A 26,750-nucleotide genomic window follows, 5' to 3' on the forward strand; every position below is an offset into this window, starting at 1 on the left:
CCTTTTCAAGCATCACAATTAATTTCTACGTATACCTTTCCTTCTAATTCTATTGCACAGAGATGCATACACCAGTGTTGTATTCTTATACTGAGTCCAGGTTGGTCTACAGAGTAACAAACACATTTATTTTGTTTGATCGAGACTACTGTTGTAAATTGAAACTCTAACAGTTTCGCATAAGGGAACACTGAAGTAATGCTGTGCGGATTATACACAATTTATTGTTAGTGAATATTTCTTCTACTAAATATAAGAAATACCTTGATTACACCTCCCCCATTTTTCCTTTCTCAGTACCTAAATTACACTGGGGAAAATGGAAGAAAGTTTCCAAAATTCTACAGGTGTATGTAGTTCAAATTTAGGATTAGAAAGGAAACTGGCTTTAGTCCAACATTGCTTGGGTGCAGACGATCAAGACCTATTAAAACATCTCCCTGAAATAGATGGGGAAGAGGTTTGAGGGTTGAATGAATAGAACATTTGCATAAAGAAATTAGATATTCATTACCTACCGAAGATTAGTAAACATTTTCAAAGGTAGCATTTTGGAAAGAGAACACAAAAGGAGGGTGAAACTCTGTAAAGGAGCTTTTTTGCGCACTCAGGAAATTAGGAGGCTTATGTGATGAACCACTTCCTGATCACGTGCAATGCTGAGAAAGTAAGAGAGGAAATAGGACTAAAGGAGATCTTTTACTTCCTGACGGCCTTGTAGTAGCAAATCAGACTGAACATGTTGTCATGCGTGAAGGATATCAAGAAAGCCACCAAAGATTGATGGTAAAGAATGGGTTAATACCGTTAAGAAGGATAAAGAGGTAGCAGAAAGAGTCAGCAGTTAAACTTAAGGGGCAATGCTTCAAGTGTAGCCAGGTGGATCACATGGCAATGGAAAAAAATTGCCCAGCTTTAAAAGCAACATGCAACAAATGTGGAAATGGTCACTACATGGATTGTTGCTGGAGCAGCATATCGGGCACATAATATAACAAGGGAGTTGCTGAAGTATATGTTGATATCTTACTTCAAATGGGAGAACAAGACTTTGGTAATCCCAAAGATGTCATAAGAATTTATGGCACAGATGTTAAAGTAAAGTTTGATTCATGCTCCCCCTTAGCCTTCATATACGAAAAAACATTCAAGAGGATGTATGGTGGGAGGATCAGTCTGAACAAAATGGACATTTAGCAGGAGGCTAAGTCAGTCAAATAATAAAGAAAGAAGGGTGACGTCCAAGGAGATGTTGAGTACAAGGGCAGTTATATATACTGTGGGCAAAATCTATGTTTCGAATGACGTGGACAATGTACCGGGCTGGCTTAAAGAAAAAGATTTGGGAATGTTTGAAAATTTGAATGCCTGTCCTCAGGTTCACACACAATCAGTGGTAGAATGTAGGCCATTTGGAAAATAATTCCTAGAGGGTTAAAAAAATGAACTAGTATGCCTTAAAACTTACATGCACGGAATAAAACTGAAAAAGGAAGCGATTTATGTAGTTTCAAGAGTGGGGAAGCGGCATTTAGTGTACTGGAAGATTTCCTAAAGGAACTAAATACATTATGTATCCCAGGGGTAATAGAACCTGTTGAGGCAATGGAGTGGCTTGCCCCAATTGTATATATGACAATGTGTGGATTTGAGAGCCTTACACAAAGTAGTAGTAGTAGCAGCGGACAGAGATCCCCATCCCAATGTAATGAAATGATGGGCAATTTGACTACATCCAGATTCCAACAATCTTACAGCATTTATAACATCCTTGGTTCAGGCGTGTAAAATATCTACTTGTCCTTGGATCGGAATGCTTCATAAATTTACTTGTCCTGTAAAAAAAAAAAACACTTGTCCATTTGGACCCATGCAGTGAGGTGACAAATTAATGCATAGTCCCCATTATATCAGCAATATTATAATACCCTATCTGATTATGCAAGGGCACATATTAAAGCAGGGTTTGGATTCTGCTGTGTCATGATTTTGCCACCTTTCTGCAAAATGTACGTACTGAGGCTGGAATTAGCGAAAAGCTATTCCATTTTACATTCGTACACATCTACAAATGTCCATGTTTAACGGTTCCCACCAAATCTCTAGTCCCTTCCCACACTGGGAATGGTTGGAAATTTTCTTCTGATCATAGCAGAAATAAAACTTCATTCAGACTGGGGAAAAAACTGAGTTGTAGAGAAACTTAACTTGCAAACATTCAGCAGATTTTCAAATGACAAATATACACATGCATATTTGATCTTGTTAAAATGCAGTTCGCAAACTTTTTCAAGGAGTATGGATTCCAGGCCTACTTCTGAAAATTCTTGAAAATTCATGACAGTTGTAAATCTGCACAAAAGCAAGGATATATACCATGGTTTTCTGTTTTTGATTTTCTTTAAGAATTGGGCCCCTAATTACATCTGCCATTAGTCAATACCTTTCGTTTTATTTAAACAATATATATAACTTCATACATGGCTAATGAAACTGTGAGCAACAGCATTATGCTCGTTCACAAGCAGCACATCGACACATAAAACATTTTCAATCACTGACATGGAATACTTTGCAATGTGTGCCTGTTGAGACGAAATTGCTTTTAGCCAATGCTTTTGTTACACTGGTGAGGGGCCAGCAGCGATTAGTACATTGTGTGACAGCAGCGGGAACAGAACTAAGACAGAGCTTATTGACACCCTAGCTAAAATGTCTTCACCAAAGTAGTACGTTCTTTTCGAAGTATGACTGACTTTTACAGCAAATTCAGTGGCAACTTGGATAACAAGCATTTTCAATGCAATAGGTCTCGCATTTAAGATAGTTTGAGCTATTGGCACAGGAAATAACAAAGCCTTTTATTTATGTGTTCTTTTTAAAACAGATAAATAAAAGGCATTCTCATTTACAATGCCAAAAGCTCAAAATCTTGCAAATTCAAGACCTTTAGCATTGCAAATGTGTTCGGCGCCCGTGCTATGAAGATTTTTTTTAAGCGGTAGGAGAGATATGAAAGAGCGTGGACAAAGCGATTTAAGAAAATAGTGCTTGGAGGCTATAATTAAAGCCTACAAACGTAACAGGGGTGTCCTTATGGGAGGTTACAAAATAAGACCACGCAATACTAAGAAGGGACTACTAAGCCTATTGACCAATGAAAAGCCACAGTTCACAGTGGACAATGACACAAGCCAATGAAAAATATGGACCATACTTGAATACAGCATGCCTCCCAGAGCAGCGCATGCGCCTCCCAGAGCAGCGCATGCGCCGCCCAGGTTCAACCAAAAAAGAGAGGCTGCCTCTCTGCTATGTTCACAAGGGCCTTGATATTATTGAACATTCATATCAGTTATCACAGGATGAATTGTCTCAGAAAACGTTCGATGAAAAGGAAAATGCTACTTACCAGTATGCATCAGTTCTTGGCATGTAGTGCTGCAGAGTTGCACACTGTGCATAAATCGCCACCTAGTGTTGGGCCCGGTGGTTTGCAGTTTGTTGTTGTCCTGAAAAGTTCTTTGGAAGTCACAAGATAGGCGACTCCTCCTTTGGTCCACATTGCGCATGGGCATCGGCTCCATCCCCAGATTGTTTTTCGCCATAGGGAAATGAAGGAGCTTTGCAAGAAAAGGAAGGATGCCCATATAGTTTGTATCTAATTAAGATAATACTGGAACAGACAAGGGTAGGGAGGCGGGTGGGCGTGTGCAACTCTGCAGCACTACATGCCAAGAACAGATGCATACTGGTAAGTAGCATTTTCCGTTCGAGGCATATGAGCTGCAGATTGCACACTGTGCATAGATTGTATAGCAGTACCCACCCCTAGCGGCGACCATCCCTATCTGTTGCAGTAGTTTGGAATAATGTTTTGAGAACAGCCTGGCCCACATTAGCTTTGTTTGGTTTGCACATCTACACAATAGTGTTTTGTGAATGTGTGCGGTGTAGACCATGTAGCTTCTTTGCAGAGGTCATCTAGGGGAATGTTCCCTAAAAATGCCATTGAAGCCCCTATTTTTCTTGTAGAGTGGGCTTTAGGAGGAACAAATAACATACGTTTAGCTTTGTGGTAACAAATCTGTATGCATTTGACAATCCATCTAGCGATCCCAGATTCTGAAATGGGATTACCTTTGTCTGGTGGTGAGAACGACACAAAAAGTTGTTTTGTCTTACGAAGGGGTGTGTCCTCTCTATGTAGTATAGCAGTGCTCTTTTGACATCTAGGGTATGAAGAGCTCTTTCTGCTACTGTCTGTGGCTGCGAGAAGAAAACGGATTGATTGAGATGGAAGGGAGAAATGACTTTGGGCAAGAATTTTGGATTAGTACGCAGAACTACCTTATTGTGATGTATTTGCAAGAAGGGTTCTTGAATGGGTAGAGCTTGTAATTCACTAACTCTCCGCAGAGAAGTAATAGCTACTAGGAACGCAACCTTCCACGTTAAAAATTGTAGTTCTCATTTGTGTAAGGGTTCGAAGGGAGGTCCCCTTAACCGTGTGAGAACAACATTTAAATTCCACACAGGTGAAGGTGGTACCCTAAGGGGAATTATTCTTTAAAGGCCTTTCATAAAGGCTTTAATGGCAGGCACTCTGAATAGAGATAGATGTTGTCTGTTTTGCAGATATGCTGCTATTGCAGCGAGATGTAGTCTAATAGAGGTATAGGCTAAGTTACATCTTTGGAGATGCAGTAAGTATCCTATGATATGTTGAATGGACACATCTAGAGGTTTAATATTGTTGTTGTGACAATATATTACAAATAGTTTCCACTTGGCTGCATAACATGCCCTAGTGGTTGGGCGTCTAGCTTCTTTAATGACATTCATGCAGTCTGGAGGGAGGTTCAGATATCCAAATTCTAGGATTTCAGGAGCCGGATCGCAAGGTTGAGCTGAGCTAGGTCCGGGTGTCTGATCTCTCCACGGTTCTGTGTTAAGAGGGTGGAGACAGGTGCAATTTTTGGTGTGGTACTACCGACAGTTGTAGCAGTGTGGTGTACCATGGCTGTCTGGCCCACGTAGGAGCAACTAGGATGAGGGTGAGAGAATGCTGCTGTAGTTTGCGTGCTACTAGTGGCATGAGTGGTAGAGGTGGAAAAGCGTACGCAAATCTGTTTGACCAGTTCATCCATATTGCATTGCCTTTGGACAGTGGGTGTGGATATCTGGCGGCCAAGCTTGGGCATTTGGCGTTTTCGTGGGTGGCAAATAGGTCTATGTAAGGTTGTTCCCACATCTGAAAGAATGGCTGAAGAACTTGTATATGAAGTTCCCACTCGTGGGTCTGTTGTGTTTGACGTCTTAACAGATCCGCTATGGTATGCTCTACTCCTGGAACATACTGGGCTAAAAGGAATATGTTTTGAGGAATAGCCCAAAGCCATATGTCTTGTGCTAGTTGAGAGAGATGCAGGGAGTGTGTGCCTCCCAGTTTCTGTATGTAATGCATGGCTGTCATGATGTCCGTGCAGACTAACACAGCCTTGTTTGATACTTGCTTTTGGAAAGCTTTTAGTGCTAGGAATATTGCTAGTAACTCCAGATGATTGATGTGGAGTAAACTTTTGTTGCGGTGTCCACCTGCCTTGCATGGTGTGCTGCAGGAGGTGGGCTCCCCAGCCTGAGAGCAATGCGTCCAGTCAAGATTATCTGAGGATCTGGCTCTAGGAACGATCGTCCCTTTGAAAGATTTTTGGTGTTCCTCCACTGCAGAGAGCGAGGAGTTCGACCGTCTACCAACACTAGGTCTGTTAATTGACTTGAGACTGGTTCCATTGACGTGATAAGCATTCTTGTAGTCGACGTATTTGATGTCTTGCATGGGGCACTATGAAAATGCAAGAGGTCATCATCTCTGCGAGTTGCATGAACACTCGTGCTGGAAGGGAGTGTTGTAGCTGAAACTTTGTTAGAAAAGTTTGCATGCTGGCTATTCTTGCTGGAGTGGGATAAGCTAGTGCTGTTGAGGTGTTTATTGTGGCACCGAGGTACTGTTGTACCTTGGATGGTTGCAAATGGGATTTGGCGTGGTTTATTGTGAACCCCAATTTGTGGAGCAGCTGTATTGTGGCATGAGTGTGTTCCACGCATAGGTTGTATGAGCTGGCTTTTATGAGCCAGTCGCCGAGGTATGGAAGACATGGATGTGTTGTCTTCGTAAATGCGCTGCCACTACTGCGAAGCACTTGGTGAATACTTTTGGTGCTGTTGTGACTCCGAAGGGGAGTACTTTGAATTGATAGTGTTGCCCGTCTATCACAAATCTGAGATACTTCCTGTGAGCCTTGTGAATGGGAAAGTATGCGTCCTTGAGATCTAAAGTAGCAAGGGAGTCATTTTGTGACAAGAGCGGAAGGACTTGTTGGTGTGACCATGTGAAAATGGTCTGACTGTATGTAAATATTCAGCGGTCTGAGGTCTAGAATAGGCCTTAGAGAGCTGTCCTTTTTTGGGATCAGAAAATATAGAGAGTAAATCCCCTTGTTTTGTTGGTGCAGAGAAACTGGTTCTTTTGCGCTTTTGTGTAGCAGGGATACTACTTCTTGCTTTAACAGTGATAGATGTTCTTGTGACATTAGACGCTGTTTGGGTGGTATGTTTGGGGGTAGATGTTAGTTCTAGACATTAACCTGACTGAATAATTTGTCGCGCCCACCTGTCTGATGTGATGTTGATCCAAGCAGGAAGGAATTGTTGCAGTCTTCCCCCCACAGGAGTGAAATGTTGGGGGGGGGGGGGGAGGGGAGGAAAGTCATTGGGTAGGGGTAGAGGCAGAGCGGGAATTGTTGGTTTTGCCACTGTCTTTGTTGTTGTTACCCCTGTAACCCCCTCTCTGGTAGCCCTTAGTGAATGTGGATTGGCTAGGGGTCTTGTAAGAAGTGGAGGGACTTTCCGAGGAGTAGCCTCTAGTGTTGCCTCTGTATGATGAGCGACGAAAAGAACGTCTGGGAGCTTGCTGCTGCAAGGTTCTCATAGATTTTGCTGTATAGTGTCTTTTTTCATCTTTTCTAAAGACACGTCGACATTTGGGCCAAATAAATGTATTGATTGCCCTTGAGGCGGTATCTGCAGCATCTAGGGCACAACAAATGGAAGTATTAGTAATATTTTTACCTTCCTGTATAAGTTCGTTGGCCCTATTTTTGTATTTGTCTGGTAGGTGTTGCATTATGGACTCTAGTTCATCATAATGTGCTCTGTCATAGCTAGCCAGCAACGCTTGGGTATTGGCAATGCGCCAGATATTAGCTGCTTGTGACGCTGTTCTTTTGCCAGAGGAGTCAAGTAGCGTAGATTCTTTGTCTGGTGGCGAGGCCTCACCTGATGTTTACATGCAGTAGACACTACTAAAGAGTCTAATGGTGCTGGACCTTTAATATAGACTGGATCTGTGGGGGCAGCTTTATATTTTTTCTCAATGCGAGGATTAAGGACCCTAGCCCTGAAAGGATCCTTAAAAACTTCTGTTGCGTGCTTGATGACACCCTTAAGCATTGGCAAAGTGGCAGTACACCTTTGTGTGTTATCAAAAGTGTCTAGTAAGAAATCTTCCTCCACTGCGTCAGTGTGTAAGTCCACCCCATGATATTGGGCAGCTCTTTGGACCATTAGGTTAAAACCTATAGTGTCCTCTGGTGGGGAAGTTCTAGAAGGGTATACATCATCTTGTGGGACATAAGGCACATCAGGAGTGTTGTAATCATCCCATGGATTAGGTGACTGAGGGGGACTATTGGTCCCTGCTGGTTCATGTGTACCCCCCACCTGTGTCCTCAGACTCTCTATCTGCATCATCATCTGGATTAGGGGATGGTGTAGGTGAATGGTGAGGTGGAGGAGATGTAGGAGGAGGAACAATATGGGGAGGTGGTGGAGAAGAGGCCCTTAATGGAGAGGTTGCAATGTCTCTCTTCTTTGGAGGAGGAGGAGGTGCTGGTGCCTCAAGCGGTCTCTTCTTGGAACTGAGAGTCCAGTGACCAGTCTTAGGATCCTTTACAAGTGTTTTTTGGTTAGGATCAGGTGCGAAAAGTTCCTCAGAATAGGGCAAATCCTTCAGCGTAGAGGATTTTGGCTCCATAGGTGGGAAGCAGTCTCTCCATGGGCACCCAGGCCCGAAGGTGAGGGTGTGCCCAAAGCCTTTTTGGAGGGTGTTGAGGAAGGGTTGGGTCGACGAACTTACTTACGACCAGTTGAGCTGGAGTGACTTTCTCAACGTCGGAGTCTTCGGCGCCTGAGGAGCTGGTACTCTCTTCGGCGTGCTGGTGTTCTGGCTCGTCGACGCCCTCTTCTAAGATGTCTTCGGGGATGGAAGCGGACGAGCGAGCCATAGTTCTTCGAGCTAGTCGGTCCCAGATCGTCATCTTGGAGCAGAAAGAGGCACAGGCGGAACAGTTTTTGGCCTCATGCTCCGGTGAGAGGCAAAGGTTGCACACTTCCTGTAGGTCGGTTTGGGGAAACTTGGACCCACATTGAGGACACTTTTTGAATGGCGTCCTTTCCATAAGCCAGGAAGTAAGGTTTAGGTAGGCCCTTCGTCGACGACCGGAATCGAAGACTTCGAAGTGGTGAAGAGTCGCGTTGATGTGGAGCGCGATCGAAACAATACAATCGAACTGGGTGAGGATTGCGCGCCGAAGGAAATTCGGTTCCAAACCGGAGGGCAGGAAACACATCCGAGCCCGATGGCGGAAAAAAAAAATCTGGGGATGGAGCCGATGCCCATGCGCAATGTGGTCCAAGGAGGAGTCACCTATCTCGTGACTTCCCAAAAACTTTTCAGGACAAAAACAAACTGACAGCATCCGGGCCCAACACTAGGTGACGATCTATGCACAGTGTGCAATCTGCAGCTCATATGCCTCGAACACACTATTACCGAATGAATGGTACGCAATGTCTCGACAGCTAAAAGATGAAAGGCTGTCCAGCTTGAACTGCAACTTGTTACACATAGATACGACAGCTCACTAATCTATCACCTTAAAGCAGGTGGGAAGCTCTCTTGGATGTAACAAACAAGGATGGGGTGGGGGGAGACCAGCCCTTCAAAAAACCAAGCTGAACTCACATCACCACCTCTCATCTTACAAAGGCCAGTAAAAAGGGTACCGGTGTCGATAGGTAATAACTAATGCTATTATATTAAGTTCTTTGAAGCCCACACCACGGTATTAATTGCTATAAAAAGAAAGGTAATAAAGGACTAATCAGACACTTGGATTGGAGCGAGTGACTTGCAGATAATATACAAATTACAGCAGGAAGTACATGACCTCTCAACCCCCCATCCCCTACCCTCTTCCAAACTAAAGTTCGAACCGGATGTAGGTCGGCAAAATAAAGATGCACAGGGTGGCAGGCTGCCCAAGTTAAGCCAGGACGAATAAACAACGTTGTGACTTTACTTTGAGTCATAAATCGTTTAATTAAAAATGTGAGAGCGGTAAGAATCTATGTTTACACAGAGCAGGAAAGTAAAAGAAGAGATCTGTGCTCAGGTACATGGACAACAAGTAGCCTGAAATGGCCTGGCCCACACAGACTACACCCATTCCTGGGAGCTGCGCCCCAGCGCCAACTTGCTCCAATTCCAGCCCCGTCTTTGCATTCTGGCAACGATCCTAAGTGGTGCACATGCTGAATGTTCACTTTCTGGGGCACCGGGGTCTAAAACAATTTGGGGACCAATTTACAAAGGCGTTTTCGTTGGTAAGCATACTTTTAACAGCCCACAATTACTGTGTATTTGTCATTCAGTTTTCAAGAAAAGACCACGTAGCAGGCATTAATGCTTTTATTACTGCGTAATTGTGTGCCACAATAGCTTACGAATTAGACGGTACATTTATTGCATGGTGAAGCGGGGAGACCCTCGGGAGCGGAGGGAGGAGGTTGGGCAGAGCAGCAAATGCTACAGAAGATGTCACTGTTGTATGTTAAGAGAACAAAAACAAAGTAAATACCGCCTTGTATAAGGACCTTGTTTCCGTTCGAAGATGGCGGTTCGCACTTTGTTACCACCCATGGTGGGCACCGTTACACAGCGTGTTGAAGCCATCCAAAGAATGGGGTTCATGTTCCACCCTGGTCCTGCGGAAGGACCTGGGGAGTTATAGTGCTGATGCGGGTCACTACATGTATGCAGTGTTCAAAGTGGGGGGAAAAAAGAAGGGGAACTGTGGGCAGACACTCCGAGGGCGGGGATAACCCAAGGATTGGATCAGTGGGCATACTCAGACGTTTGGCAAGAATGTTACAAACAATCCAATTTTTAGTATTTGTTTGGCATTTTACCGACAAGTTTCAGCTTATTGTGTTATTTAATTCAACCTATGGATACACTTGATTATTTAAGGTTTACGAATATGCTACTTACCAGTATGCATCTGTTCTTGGCATGTAGGGCTGCTGACATTCATATCTGTGCATAGATCGCCGCCTAGTGTTGGGTCCGGATGATTGCACATTGTTGTCCTGGAAGAGTCTTCGAAGTATCACGAGATAGGTGGCTCCTCCTCTGGACTACAGTGCGCATGGGCATCGACTCCATCCTCAGATTGTTTTTAGCCATTGTGGCCAAGATGGAGTGAAACTAAGTGAATGATGACCATGCTAGAAGTATGTGTGAATTCTGCAGCTGCTACGGGCGCCGGGGAGGAGGGCGGGCGATATGAATGTCAGCAGCCCTACATGCCAAGAACAGATGTATACTGGTAAGTAGCATATTCGGTTTGAGGCATGTGGGCTGCTAAATTCATATCTGTGCATAGAATACATAGCACTCCCCAACAACGCCGCCATTGTGCCAGCACCCATTCTCCGATCAGGCACACCTCGCACCTCCGCTCCTTACTGGGGCCTTCCGGAGCATACGTTTCAGCAAGGGGGGGCACCAGGTCAATACCCCCAGCTTTCAGCCCGTACAGTCGGTTCAGTCGGTGGTACGGTGATCAACACGCCATGGAAGAGCGAGAGCTCCGCTAGGCAGCAGCCATCGTTCCCGGCCGCTAGCCACGCCCCAAATAGTGGTGTGTTTAAATGTTTCATGAAATTAACCATGGTAATATCGATAAACTGCAGATGTATATAATGTACAAAGTTTAGTACTAATTTAAACACTCTGCTACAATCTAGCAGCTCTCCTTTGGTCTTCACTGAATCCTCGGAGCATGGTAAATGTGTGTATGAGTGACTCAGAGTGTTACGGGCCCCACTGATGAGTAATGTATGAAAAGAATCTGAGATAAGGTGATGGTTTTACAGAGAATTTCTGGAGTTTCGCTGTGTGAGAAGTTGGCCCGATATGCAACGTTCGCTATTCTAGCGACCGCTATGTATCGTACCAACGACCCTTATGGTGTTTGGTTGTAAGTCAACCTATAGACCAGCTATCCTAGTAGCGTGGATACGAGCAGTCTAAGGCTAAAGACTCGAGAGGGCGCGTTAAGCCAGCTGTTCACCACACATGTACCCCTTGAACACCAAGTGAAAGGACACCACACAAGTGTTATGAAAATAAACAGGATATTTATTAAGAATCACAACAGCCCTGTACTCTTTATGAGGACAGGGTACTAAGCACAAACCAATCTCTTTAGCAAATACTTCAAGTGCACAATTTAAAACAAGTGTCCGAGGACACGGGAAGGTTAAGGTTTCGGGCGGACCCGATAAGGCAAGTCGGAAGCGAGGGACTCGGGACCCTAGAGTAAGGAGGCTATGCAGGCACCGAAATGCCGAGTTACCTAGCCACGAGGGCTGCGGCTGCACAAGTCTTACAGGCGTCGGGGTCTTCGCTGACGAGCCAGGAGCCGGAAGAAAAGGAGTTGCTGGCCGGCGACCAGTGCTGAATAGTTCGTAGAGATCCAAGCCTGGATCGGAGATTGAAGAAACCTGAAAGCAGAGGGGACCAAGTTCGTACTACTAGCCAGTAGTCAGAGGGTACCAGGAAGGCACCGGTTGGCCGTCACCTCGACCAGGTGAGTGGGCGACGCTAGGCTCTGCAGTCTCACGGACCAGGAGGCGTTGTCGGCGACCACGGTGGAGGTGCGAGCTGTCCCACGAAGGATGATGCTGTCGGCGTCGCTGGGCCCAGGATGGGGCAACAAGCCTTGGCAGATCTCAGGGCCACGTGGTGGGCCTAAGATGGCGTCTTGAGTGGACCAGGAGGGTCCGGGGTGCTTCTCGCAAAGATGGAAGCAAGGGCCAGTCTGGAGCAACCAGACCAGCAGTGATGATTCTCGGATGTCGTCACAGAAGGGCACAAGCCAGCGGCTAGTGACCAGACAACGTGCTGAGCAGCGAGCAGAAGGGCCCCACGCAGATCGTGGAGATGCTGGGAGACTGCACTTCGGTGCTGGAGCGGCTCAGGGTCGGGGCTTCTCGGACCCCAGAGCACTCACCAGAGAGTTACCTCGATGGTCGTGCTGGTTTTAAGAGCGTGCAGGTTCTGATGATGGCCGGTCCCTCGAGGTCTCGTCGCACCCACAGTTCACAGCTGAGCTGATGACGTGGGTAGAGGTCAGAGGTGCCAGGGAAGCCGGTTCTCGTCGAGCTGGGCCGTCGGATTCCTTGAGGAAGGACTTACAGCAAACCGCAGAGTTCTTAGTTGGTGCCCGCTGATGCAGGGTGACTACTCCTTAGCCACAAGGGAGAAATCTTGAGAAGAGTCTTGAAGTCCTTTCGTAGAAAGTATTCTTGATTCAAAGATGATCTAATTTGGAAGGGTCCCCGCTCCGGCCTTTATTCTAAAGAAAGGGGTGGGTACATGACTAGGTCCTGCCCTAAGGGTGGGACCAGGAAGGGGGGTAGTTACACCCCTCTTCCCTGCCGGACTTTCCCCAGGCCAGGGCTGTCGCCCCTGGAACTGGTTCTAACCGGCAGATGCGTAGTGAGCACCGGGGTGCCACTCCGCAGTCACCTTCTCGCAAAAGCCCTACCTACCCAGAATACACAAACCCTGTCTGGGACGGTGCGAACACCGCCCTCGACAGGAAACCCTTTGTCCAAGTGCTCCTCGCTGGAAGGACTCCCAGCAGCAGGAGGTCAGACTCGTGTCTGTGGTGGCAGCCTCCATTTTGTGGAGCTGAGGCTTTCGTTAACTTTAACCGGGGTTCACAGTTACGTACATGTCGTGTCCCTCTAGAAGGGTGGAATGCTAACCTCGTCGCCAGGGTTGGTGAGAGGGCAGCACCCCGATTCGTATGACACCTTACTCGACATGTCTTGATAACGCGACACCGAAGTTACCGATGTGGTACGCGTTATCATGGAACAGCCATTGGGTCTTTTCTCCGCAAGCTGCAACCGGCTCGGCTCGGGCCAGAACACAGTTCACACGAGCCCATGCACTCTGCCTTCAGGATTGTCAAGGCCTGCCATAGGAGTGACTGATAGGAACTCGGGTGTCCATTGTATGGTTAGATATAGGCTACTATATCCAAAGCAAAGGGTGATTACACGACTTCGCCCCAGCTGTCATGCAGCCAGTTGTGTCAAACTTAGGAGGCCAGCCAGGGGTGGCATAATACATGCTGCAGCCCCTGGCGGCCCTGGGTACACCTATGCCCTGAGTTACAGGGTCTGATAAGGTGGCCCAGTACCAATTGGTAAATGCACCTAGGGTACATATCGGAATTTAGAAAGAGAACAGCCAGGCTGTGGGTCTGATTGGCAGGCCCACAGCCAGAGAAAGTCGTAAACCAGTGAAACAAAAGCAAAAAATCTGGGTGATCATAGGATTGCAGACCCTACTCTCCTACATGACCCCCCCCCAAACGTCGGAACAACTAACTAACCTTGACCAGGTGAGTCTTCTTGTTCTAAGTGGAAATATCTGGAGAGCCCATCGGCATTGCCATGATCAGTACCAGGTCTATGTTCCACTGTGAAGTCCATCCCCTGTAGGGAAATGGACCACCTAAGCAGTTTGGGGTTTTCACCCTTCATCTGATTTAGCCACAAGAGGGGCTTATGGTCGGTCTGAATCTTGAAGTGAGTGCCAAACAAGTATGGCCTCAGCTTCTTCAGGGCCCAAACCACAGCAAAGGCCTCCCTCTCAATAGCTGACCAATTCTTCTCTCTAGGGGTCAGCCTTCTGCTTATAAAAGCAATCGGCTGGTCTTGACCATCAAAATTCAGTTGAGAAAGAACAGCTCCCACACCCAACTCAGAAGCATCTGTTTGGACAATGAATGGTTTGGAGTAGTCCGGACTCTTGAGGATAGGCGCCGTGCACATGGCCTGCTTTAGGTCATCGAATGCTTTTTGACAGCTCGCTGTCCACTGAACCTTTTTTGGCATTTTCTTACTTGTCAGTTCGTTTAATGGTGTCACAATTGAACCATAGTTCCTGACAAACTTCCTATAGTAACCAGTCAGGCCCAAGAAAGCTCGAACCTGAGTCTGGGTGGTTGGAGGAGCCCAGTCCCTGATTGACTGTATCTTGCTCTCCAGTGGCTGAACCTGACCCCCACCTACAAGGTGGCCCAGGTATACAACCTGTGTCTGCCCTATCTGGCACTTGGTGGCCTTGATAGTGAGACCTGCTGCTTGCAGTGCCTCTAACGTCTTCCGCAGGTGGACCAGGTGATCCTCCCAGGTGGAGCTAAAGACAGCAATATCGTCAAGATACGCCGCACAGAAGTCATCCAGCCCAGTAAGGACTTGATTCACCAACCGTTGGAAGGTGGCAGGTGCATTTTTCAGACCAAAGGGCATCACCACGAACTGATAATGCCCACCAGGGGTTGAAAATGCGGTTTTAGGCTTGGCGTCCTCAGCTAACCTGATTTGCCAGTACCCAGCTGTCAGGTCAAACGTACTTAAGTAGTTGGCCGAAGCCAATCTATCGATAAGCTCGTCTGCCCTGGGTATTGGGTGGGCGTCAGTCTTAGTGACTGCATTGAGACCCCTGTAGTCTACGCAAAACCTCATCTCTCTCTTACCACCCTGGGTGTGAGGTTTCGGCACTAGAACTACGGGACTAGCCCAAGGGCTATCCGAGGGTTCAATGACTCCCAGCTCCAACATTTTCTGCACTTCACTTTTGATGCAGTCTCTAACGTGATCAGGCTGCCTGTAGATTTTACTCTTTACGGGCAAGCTGTCGCCAGTGTCGACCTCATGGGTGCACCAATCGGTCTGACTGGGTGTTAGAGAAAACATATGTCGGAACGACTGAAGAACCTGTTTACAGTCGCTCTGTTGATGTTCGGTGAGGCTGCCACAAAAGACAACACCATCTACCGAGCCATCGTCAGGATTCTGAGTGAGCAGGTCGGGGAGAGGGTCACTCTCCTCTTCCTGTCCTTCATCTAGGGCCATGAGCAAACTCATGTCCTTCCTGTCGACATATGCTTTTATCCTGTTGACATGAAGCACCCTGTGGGGGCTCCGGGGAGTTCCCAGGTCAACCAGGTAGGTGACCTCTCCCTTTTTCTCCAGGATGGTGTGGGGCCCGGACCATTTGTCCTTGAGTGCTGCTGGGGCCACTGGCTCCAACACCCACACCTTCTGTCCGGGCTGGTAAACAGTCAAGACAGCCTTTTGGTCATGCCAAGCTTTTTGGAGTTCTTGGCTGGCCTTAAGGTTTTCCGATGCCTTTTCCATGTACTCAGCCATCCGCGAGCGGAGGCCAAGCACATAGTCCACTATGTTGGCTGCAGGCTTTTTGAGAGGTCTCTCCCATCCTTCCTTCACCAAACACAGGGGTCCCCTTACAGGATGCCCGTACAGAAGTTCAAAAGGGCTGTAGCCAACCCCCTTCTGTGGGACTTCTCTGTAGGCGAACAAGAGGCAGGGGATCAGGACATCCCATCTACGCCGAAGCTTTTCCGGTAGTCCATGAATCATCCCTTTTAGGGTCCTGTTGAATCTCTCAACAAGCCCATTGCATTGTGGATGATAGGGTGTAGTGAACTTGTAGTTGACACCACATTCCTTCCACATAGCAGTTAAGTAGCTCGACATAAAGTTTGCACCTCTGTCGGAGACGACCTCCTTAGGGAAGCCCACTCTGGAGAATACTCCAACTAGGGCTCTTGCCACAACAGGTGCTGTAGTGGTCCTAAGGGGAATAGCTTCAGGATACCTGGTGGCATGATCCACTACCACCAGTATAAACTTGTGCCCTGATGCTGTAGGTGGTTCCATGGGACCGACGATGTCGATCCCCACCCGTTCAAAGGGCACCCCCACCACAGGCATTGGTATAAGGGGGGCCTTTGTCGTGCCACCTGACTTACCACTGGCTTGGCAAGTGACACAGGAGCGGCAAAACTCCTTGGTATCTTCGTTCATGTGAGGCCAGTGAAAGTGCGAGACAAGCCTGTCCCACGTTTTCGTCTGACCTAAGTGACCTGCTAAGGGAATCTCGTGGGCCAAGGTAAGTAGGAAACCACGCTGAGACAAGGGTACGACCAGCCTCCTGGTCATGCCAGGCTTGGGGTCTCTCGACTCAGTGTACAGGAGTCCATCTTCCCAGTATACCTTGTGGGTACCTGTGGCGTTCCCAGCAGCCTCAGCAGCAGCCTGCTGTCTGAGGGGTTCAAGAGAAGGGCAGTCTACCTGTTCCTTCCCCAGGTCCTCCCTTGAGGGTCCCCCTGAACCCAAGAATTCAACTTGATCAAGTTCGAACTCCCTAGGCTCAGTTTCCCTCAATTCTTGTAGGTCAGCCTCCTCTGAGACTTGATCCACGACCTGGGGCAAGGGGGAAGGCGCAGCCTTAACCCTACTGCTCTTTTTCTTGGGAGGTGTCTGGTCCGTTGTTCCAGGATCCAGCACCTGTTCAGTGGGGCATTTCCTGACCTGTGACCTAGTCACAGCGAACACATGTGCTGGCAAACCTAACATTTCCATGTGAGTCCGGTGCTCCACTTCTGACCATTGTGACGACTCCAAATCATTGCCCAACAAACAATCCACTGGGAGGTCTGGACTAACTACAACCTTCTTTTGGCCAGTTACCCCTCCCCAGGAGAAAGCTACAATTGCCATACTGTGATTGGTAGTGACATTGCTTGCATTGGTCACCAGGAATTCTGTACCTGGCATGATCTGTCCAGGGTCCACAAAGTTAGGCGTCACCATGGTGACGCTGGCACAAGTGTCCCTATAGGCCTGAGCCATCTTTCCATTTATGAAAGGCGTTTGTCGGTATTTGCCCAAAGTATTGGGGCTTACGTCAGGGGATACGTCTGCGTCCCCTGTACTGACAAGGACAGCCTGAGTGAGTGTGCCAACCAAGTTGTCACGCCCCTCAGAACCCAGGGTTAACCCTACTAAACCCTTGGGAGGCGCACTACCACTGCTGACTGTACTAGGGGGCACAGGTGCCTTAGGGGCTGCAGTGGCAGGAGTCTGCCCTCCTCCTTTCTTGGTGCACTCACTAAACCAGTGAGATTTACTTTTACAGTACTGGCACCACCTTTTGGATTGGCCTTCTTTCTTCTTTTGGGGAGCCTGACCCCCACCCTCTTCGGGTTGTTGGGGACCTGTCGAAGACTTCTGGTCATTTTGTTCCCCTTTAGAATCTTTACCCTTCTGGTCTGCTTTCTTCTGACCACCTTGATTCTGGCCCTGGTTCTGCTTAACTCTTGTACGAACCCATCTGTCTGCCTTCTTTCCCAATTCTTGGGGAGAGGTCAGATCCGAGTCGACAAGATGCTGATGCAACAACTGGTTCTGACAATTGTTTAAAATTTGTTCTCTCATCATCAAATTATACAATCCTTGATAATCAGTAACCTTACTGCCCCGCAACCAGCCCTCAAAAGCCTTAGTGGCACAATCGACGAAATCAGACCAATCTTGAGACTGCGCTTTCTGGGTATCCCTGAACAGCACCCTGTACTGCTCAGTGGTTAGGCCGAACCCTTCAACGAGTGTATTCTTCAAGACTTGGTAATTGTTAGCGTCCTCCACCCTTGTGGTGAGGAGCTTGTCTCTTCCTTTTCCTTCAAAGGAGAGCCACAAGATAGCTGCCCACTGACTCTGGGGAACACCCTGCACAGTGCAGGCCCTCTCCAAAGCAGTAATCCATTTGTGGATGTCGTCCCCTTGTTTAAAGGGGGGCACTATCTTCCCAAGGTGTTTCGTATCGAAACTCTTTTCCCTATTACTAGGTACATTGCTGCCCCCAGTGGGGACTACCCCACTTAACTGTTGCTCTCTAGCAAAGGCAAGCCTTTCTTTGGCCAGGGCAAGTTCTTCCCTTTCGATCCTCAGATTGGCTGCCCTTTCCTTAGCTTCGTACACCCTCCTCTGAGGGGATGTCATCCCTCTTTGAGAAGAGTTGTGAGAGCCATTGGTTCGAAGGGATCCGCCAGAGTCTCTTGACAGAGATCGGGCTCGTCCATTCCCAATGTTAAGCTGACCTGATAGTGGCCCCAGGGGCTCCCCAGTACCGCTATCATGTTTGCTTAAGTTGGACCTGCTTAGTCTGACGACTTCTACCTGTCCCTTATCCGCCTCATCCCCAGAGAGATCCTCATCCTCATCCTCCTCGCCATCCTCGTTCTCAGTTGCGAGGTGTATGAGGTCAGGATCGTCCCGGGTTCCCTCGAGGGGAGGCATTTCTCCTTCTGGATTAGAAGAGCTACGAAGTTTCTCAGCTCTCCTGGCATCATAAGTCTCTAAGAGACCAATCAGAAAGGACGTTGTGGGGTTAGACCCCTGCTGAATCTTCCGGGAGTGACACAGTCGTCTTAACTCCTTGAAGCTCAGCACAGTATATCCTGAAGGGATGACCTGTGGAGGGTCAACTGACACAAGGGGAGACTCAGAGTTTCCTCCCTGGCCCGACATACTGTTTCTAGTGTGGTGTAAGTGATGCACCTACCTACACTATGTGTTTTCCTACTGTTCCCTTGCTAAGAGTTGTAGCCAAGGTGTGCTAAGCCTTGAGGAGCTACAACAGCTGGTTCAGTAGAACTCAGAGTATTCTAAGCTTTTAGTTATATGTACTAACAGTACTTGTGCGATCTTTCAACAAGATATTCTTAGGATACGTGTGGTAAAACAACAGCAAGCTCAAATCCCAACCGCTGCTCACCAATGTGAGAAGTTGGCCCGATATGCAACGTTCGCTATTCTAGCGACCGCTATGTATCGTACCAACGACCCTTATGGTGTTTGGTTGTAAGTCAACCTATAGACCAGCTATCCTAGTAGCGTGGATACGAGCAGTCTAAGGCTAAAGACTCGAGAGGGCGCGTTAAGCCAGCTGTTCACCACACATGTACCCCTTGAACACCAAGTGAAAGGACACCACACAAGTGTTATGAAAATAAACAGGATATTTATTAAGAATCACAACAGCCCTGTACTCTTTATGAGGACAGGGTACTAAGCACAAACCAATCTCTTTAGCAAATACTTCAAGTGCACAATTTAAAACAAGTGTCCGAGGACACGGGAAGGTTAAGGTTTCGGGCGGACCCGATAAGGCAAGTCGGAAGCGAGGGACTCGGGACCCTAGAGTAAGGAGGCTATGCAGGCACCGAAATGCCGAGTTACCTAGCCACGAGGGCTGCGGCTGCACAAGTCTTACAGGCGTCGGGGTCTTCGCTGACGAGCCAGGAGCCGGAAGAAAAGGAGTTGCTGGCCGGCGACCAGTGCTGAATAGTTCGTAGAGATCCAAGCCTGGATCGGAGATTGAAGAAACCTGAAAGCAGAGGGGACCAAGTTCGTACTACTAGCCAGTAGTCAGAGGGTACCAGGAAGGCACCGGTTGGCCGTCACCTCGACCAGGTGAGTGGGCGACGCTAGGCTCTGCAGTCTCACGGACCAGGAGGCGTTGTCGGCGACCACGGTGGAGGTGCGAGCTGTCCCACGAAGGATGATGCTGTCGGCGTCGCTGGGCCCAGGATGGGGCAACAAGCCTTGGCAGATCTCAGGGCCACGTGGTGGGCCTAAGATGGCGTCTTGAGTGGACCAGGAGGGTCCGGGGTGCTTCTCGCAAAGATGGAAGCAAGGGCCAGTCTGGAGCAACCAGACCAGCAGTGATGATTCTCGGATGTCGTCACAGAAGGGCACAAGCCAGCGGCTAGTGACCAGACAACGTGCTGAGCAGCGAGCAGAAGGGCCCCACGCAGATCGTGGAGATGCTGGGAGACTGCACTTCGGTGCTGGAGCGGCTCAGGGTCGGGGCTTCTCGGACCCCAGAGCACTCACCAGAGAGTTACCTCGATGGTCGTGCTGGTTTTAAGAGCGTGCAGGTTCTGATGATGGCCGGTCCCTCGAGGTCTCGTCGCACCCACAGTTCACAGCTGAGCTGATGACGTGGGTAGAGGTCAGAGGTGCCAGGGAAGCCGGTTCTCGTCGAGCTGGGCCGTCGGATTCCTTGAGGAAGGACTTACAGCAAACCGCAGAGTTCTTAGTTGGTGCCCGCTGATGCAGGGTGACTACTCCTTAGCCACAAGGGAGAAATCTTGAGAAGAGTCTTGAAGTCCTTTCGTAGAAAGTATTCTTGATTCAAAGATGATCTAATTTGGAAGGGTCCCCGCTCCGGCCTTTATTCTAAAGAAAGGGGTGGGTACATGACTAGGTCCTGCCCTAAGGGTGGGACCAGGAAGGGGGGTAGTTACACCCCTCTTCCCTGCCGGACTTTCCCCAGGCCAGGGCTGTCGCCCCTGGAACTGGTTCTAACCGGCAGATGCGTAGTGAGCACCGGGGTGCCACTCCGCAGTCACCTTCTCGCAAAAGCCCTACCTACCCAGAATACACAAACCCTGTCTGGGACGGTGCGAACACCGCCCTCGACAGGAAACCCTTTGTCCAAGTGCTCCTCGCTGGAAGGACTCCCAGCAGCAGGAGGTCAGACTCGTGTCTGTGGTGGCAGCCTCCATTTTGTGGAGCTGAGGCTTTCGTTAACTTTAACCGGGGTTCACAGTTACGTACATGTCGTGTCCCTCTAGAAGGGTGGAATGCTAACCTCGTCGCCAGGGTTGGTGAGAGGGCAGCACCCCGATTCGTATGACACCTTACTCGACATGTCTTGATAACGCGACACCGAAGTTACCGATGTGGTATGCGTTATCATGGAACAGCCATTGGGTCTTTTCTCCGCAAGCTGCAACCGGCTCGGCTCGGGCCAGAACACAGTTCACACGAGCCCATGCACTCTGCCTTCAGGATTGTCAAGGCCTGCCATAGGAGTGACTGATAGGAACTCGGGTGTCCATTGTATGGTTAGATATAGGCTACTATATCCAAAGCAAAGGGTGATTACACGACTTCGCCCCAGCTGTCATGCAGCCAGTTGTGTCAAACTTAGGAGGCCAGCCAGGGGTGGCATAATACATGCTGCAGCCCCTGGCGGCCCTGGGTACACCTATGCCCTGAGTTACAGGGTCTGATAAGGTGGCCCAGTACCAATTGGTAAATGCACCTAGGGTACATATCGGAATTTAGAAAGAGAACAGCCAGGCTGTGGGTCTGATTGGCAGGCCCACAGCCAGAGAAAGTCGTAAACCAGTGAAACAAAAGCAAAAAATCTGGGTGATCATAGGATTGCAGACCCTACTCTCCTACACGCTGCAACAAAGTCTTCCATCTCACCCCAGTGTGCCCTGTCATACCCAGCTAGTAAGCCCTGGGTGTTGGCAATACGCCAGTGGTTAGCGGCTTGAGCAGGCATGCTTTTACCTGATGCATCAATCAATTTAGACTCTTTACAGATGCACCTCCCCCAGACAGAGGTCTGCGAGTTTGCTCTGTTAGGAGCATTAGAGACTACTAGTGAATCCAAAGGCAATTGTCCTTTAATAAAAATGGGATCTGACGGTGGGGGGGGTTTATATTTTTTGTCAACCCTTAAATATTTCATCAGCATGTCTCATCATGCCCTTTAATATAGGAAGACTCAGACTTGTCCTATGTGTCGAACCTAGCATCTCAAATAAAAAGTCTTCCTTCAGAGACTCTTTGTATAATATAACCCAATGATAAGCTGCTGCTCTTGAAATTAGCTCTTGATAAGCTACATTATCATCTGGAGGTGATGGCTTCGCAGGATATAAATCCGGATCATTATCCATGAGTGGATCGATATTATTATCATCCCATGGATCTGCTGAAAAATGACTACTGCCATCATCATCATCATCATCATCATCATGCTTTATATCAGGCTGTGTATGAGGAAACCCCTGAGATGTTATGCGCAGAGGGTCTGAGCCTGGCAACTGCAGTAGTGGTGGTTAAGATGGTAGCGGTGGAGGGGACCGAGGAATAGGACGAAGAGTAATTAAGAGGAATTTTATAACTACTGTCCTTTAAACTAAGTTTCGTTTGGAAGGAGTATTTGCCAAAATATGTCCAGTATGTAGATTTTCTTCTGCTTAGAGTCTAATTTCTCTTTCATATGGTACAGGATCGGTTCCGGAGGCTTTGGAAGGCCCTATTTTGATTTCAGCACTGAAGGTTTCGGTGCCGAATCGGACCCGTCTTTTGAAGCAGAAGGTTTAGGTTCCGTACCGGACTTGTCTTTCGGAGCGGAAGGCTTCGGTTACGAACACAGCTTATATTGACTTGATCCCGAGCCGGAAGGCTGGACTAGTTGTTTTGGTGGCGGGGCGTCGGAAACGTTGTCTCAGTACCTACCAGGGCCCGAAGACATAGGCGTGAGGAATCCTTATGTTTGGTCATAGAGACTTTGTGGGGTAAAGGGTCTTTAGGACTCACAGCACCCTGTCCCCGTGGCACGTCTTCGGACTCCAACTCAGAATCAGATTCTGGTAGAGAGAATGTTTCTTCCTCTTCCACTACCGACGCCTTAATCTCTTATGGTTTCTTCTCTGAAGATATCATGATTGTGCTGAATGCTTTGTTGTTACTTTTGGTTTAGTCGAGCCCGACAAGCCTCACAATGTTCTTCTTTGTGTTCCAGTGAAAGCCACAAGTTACAGACTTTATGTAAGTCGGTGTGAGGATCCTCGGAGTTGCACCGAGAACATAACTGAAACGGAGTCAGTTAAATCAGCAGAAGGCTTGACCGACGCAGCTAGGCCTGAGGGCCCCCATGATGTTTTCGACCGAAGATGGACAGCTTCCCGATTGATTCAATACGTAGAGAATAGGGAAACGCGTATGATAATAATACAGTTGAGGGTACAGTGGATTGACCACCGAGGGGAGCCCGAAAGATGGTTTCAAACCAGAGCGCAGCAATACACGTCTGAACCCGATGGTGCAAAGAAAACAATCTAACAATGGAGTCAATGCCCATGCGCACTATCACCGAAAGGAGGAGTCACCTTACCATGTGACTGGAAAAAACTTCTTCGAAGAAAACTACTTGCAAACATCTGGACTGAACACTAGATGGCAGGAATATGCAAAGCATATGTATCTACAGCACACATGCCTTGAACAGAAAGTTTAATCTATTAAATAAAACAAAAAAGGTTTTCATCATTGCAAACATGCTGAATTCGCACCAGCTCAATGAATTAAATTACTTACCCACAATCACATAATTTGAAACCAGTTTAAGAGTCAAGAGCAATACAAATAGGTCGAGTAGATTATTCAAGTCACTAGACATGCAGGTCTAGTAACATTGTTATGATTTTTCGAGGCCTGAAAATGATGTCACTAACAATCTGTGGCAAGCCAAACATCAATGCTGTTCTGTGAGTTGATACAAAGGTCATTGACACAAAACAAAAGGCTGAAGAGTGCTGACCCATTGTCCACTCTGTATGTGAAAACTGTGGACTCAATCAGACGTTAAATGATGGTTCAAGCAAGCAGTAGCTGAAGGTGGTTAACACAAAGACTCTCAATGTATTAATAATTAGAATGCATTATTTTTAAAAATTACGTACAACATATTTGGGTAGATAGCTGAAGTAGTCCTAAGCCCTAACCTAAAAAAGTAAATTGAAGATCATCTCTATTGGTGGTGTTTTAGATGCCAATGGGTTAGCTGATGACAGTTATACCTTAGTAACAAAAAGTCTTCTCGCTACTGAAAGAAAGTTCGCTATTATCAAACGAGGAATTACATGTAAATGCGTTGTGTTTTAGATGTCAGCGGGTTAGCTGATGACAGTTATACCTTAGTAACAAAAAGTCTTCTCGCTACTGAAAGAAAGTTCGCTATTATCAAACGAGGAAATTTCATGTAAATGACGTAATAGAGAATCAGATGACAGAGCTTTACTTTTTGATAAACAAACAAATGGCAAACACATCTACAAGTGCCTCAACTGTATTTGGCAATGCATTCTTTCATGTATTCCCAATAACACACCTCAGAATGAGAGTCATTTCATCTTCTTTTGTCCACTCGGTCCCCCCACTTTGCTTCCAGTTTAGATAATTTAACCACTTGGAACGGCACTGCTTTTCTGATCGCGAACCAACTCGCTCTGCCACAGCCGCCCAGGATACACCCTGGGTGACAGCATCGCCTGCATCTGTGCCGGTCAACTCGTGGACCACTTCTGCGAGTCGCCTTTCTTCATCTTCTGTCCATTTCCCTAAAAACAAGTAAAAGGTTCACTAAAAGCTATATAAACAATGTTGCATTATAACAGTATTCAGCATCAAATAGAAATCATTGTTCTTAAACACTTCAACCTTGCCCTTTGATGTAAGTTATGAACTTGTCAGAAAAACGTCATAACAGTGGTGTTTGCATTAATGAACATCTCCAGTCAGTGCCCAAAAACCACAGAACATAATGTTATGTCAATGTTTAACGACACCTGCTTTTAAAGGATTCACTTAATGACATCCGAGCAATTTGGATAATTTTGCGTATCGAAAACATCAAAAGATCACATTTCTCCATGTAAATTACGTATGCCTATAAAATATTAACCTCAGGTAAAAAGATAAGAACAAGACATCCAAGATTTCAAGGAAACTACTTTACATCCAGTTTTTTCTTTGTGTTGAAGCGTAATCAAATGTACCTGAACATCCGTCATTATTGACATCATTCTAAAAGGCGAGCTGAAAAAAACCTCATCGGGAGTACTTCCCCTGGCCCCAAACTAGCAAAGAAAGCGGTTTTCTCAAATTTTATTTTGCCACTTCTGTATGTTCCTGTCTGGTGGTGCAGCTGCCACTGTGAAGATGTACTGAAGTGCTATATGACAAAGGCAAGCTCTCTCCCTAGAAGTGACCCGAAGGGCTCTTTTTATACACTATGACTTCGGGAAACAAGCACTGGCAAAGCCAATACGTCTCGCCTATGCGAGAGCTATTGGCTCTAGCAATGTATTTTAGCCATGTTGTAAACCAGTGTGGCTGCTGTTCAGCATGGCTAAATGCTAAATCCAATAGGTCTCGCCTATGCGAGAGCTATTGGCTCTAGCAATGTATTTTAGCCATGTTGTAAACCAGTGTGGCTGCTGTTCAGCATGGCTAAATGCTAGTGGTGTAGGGTAGGGTAGATTGGAATGTGGCAGATTGGAGTAGCGTGGAGTGGAGTAGACTGGTGTAGTGTGGAGCAGGGTGGAATGGAGTAGGGTAGGTTGGTTTATATTAGTGCGTGGTAGATGTGGGAAGCATAGAGAAGGGTAGATTGGTGTGGACTGGGGTACAGTGAGGTAGATTGTATTGTAGTAGAGTGAGGTAGACTGGAGTGGCGTGTATTAGGGTAGACTGTAGTGGTGTAGAGAGGGGCAGATTAAGTGGAGAAAAGTAAGGTAGATTGGAGAGGAGTGGGGTACATTGGAGTGAGGTAGATTGGGGTGGGGTGGGGCAGAATGCATGGTATGGGGTAGATTCGGGTGGGGTTACCTGTAGTGGAGTGGGGTAGATTTGTGTGGATTGGGGTAGATGGGAGCAGATTTGGGGGGACTGCGATAGAAAGGAGTACAGTAGATATAGGTAGAGTGGAGTGAGGTATATTGGGGAAGAGTTGGGTGGAGTGGTGTAGATTGTAGTGGGGCGGAGTGGAGTGGGTTACTTGGACTGGGGTAGGGTAGGGTTAATTGGAATGGAGTGGGGTAGGTAGAGTGAAGTAGGGTAGGTTGGAGTGCAGCATGGTACTCGTAGAATGATAGATTGTGTGCATTAGAGTAGGGTAGATTAGAATAGAGTGGAGTAAACTGAGGTGGATTGATGGGGTAGTTTCAAGCGCAGTAGAGTAGGTTGGAGTGGGGTGAGTTGAGTTAAGTAGATTGAAGAGGAGTAGATTGGACTAGACTGGAGAGGGGTAGATTGGGTGGAGAGTGATAGATCAGATTGAAGTGGAGTGGGGTAGAGTGGAGTCAGCTAGACTGGAATGGAGTAGAGTGGGGTAGATAGAGTTAATTGGAGTAGGGTAGAATCGGATGGGCTGGGGTAGTTTGAGTGGACTGGAGTAGAGTGGTGTGTGGGACTTTGGTGTAGAGTGAAGTGTGGTAGAGTAGGTTAGGGTTGTGGCAGATTAGGGTGGAGTGCGGTACATTCGAGTGAAGTAGAATGGGTGGTTTAGATTATGGTAGGTCAAATCAACATTCATTTTAGTTTCTTTTGTGCCATTGCTAAAAAAGCCAAACCATATGCAAAACTTAAGCAGTCTCATTTGACCAAAGTCACCTTAGGAGCACACTGAATGAAAAAAGAAATCACCCATTTAAAAAAACAAGTAAAGTAGAAGCGTAAAACATCTGCACACTCACTTTTCCAGTCTACACAGATTTTGAGACATACCCAGATTCCAGCACGTGTGCTCAGCACAGGGAGTATATTTGGGGGCATGGGTAAATCCCTGATGTATAGCAATTAACAAG

The 26,750-nt window shown here is 47.3% G+C and overlaps 1 protein-coding gene across 3 annotated transcripts in view; it reads right to left on the reverse strand.

The window, feature by feature from the left end:
- DMTF1 (cyclin D binding myb like transcription factor 1) overlaps positions 1-26,750 on the reverse strand; it is a 482,730-nt gene that overhangs the window by 250,783 nt on the left and 205,197 nt on the right. For all 3 annotated transcript variants that reach the window (XM_086919720.1, XM_086919718.1, XM_086919723.1), the window contains one exon: positions 24,275-24,503. In XM_086919720.1, the coding sequence (XP_086775846.1) occupies positions 24,275-24,503 (229 nt within the window). The remainder of the gene's footprint in view (positions 1-24,274; positions 24,504-26,750) is intronic.

This window comes from Lissotriton vulgaris, chromosome 1_1 (genome assembly GCF_964263255.1).
Source record: "Lissotriton vulgaris chromosome 1_1, aLisVul1.2, whole genome shotgun sequence".
Lineage (NCBI taxonomy): Eukaryota > Metazoa > Chordata > Amphibia > Caudata > Salamandridae > Lissotriton > Lissotriton vulgaris.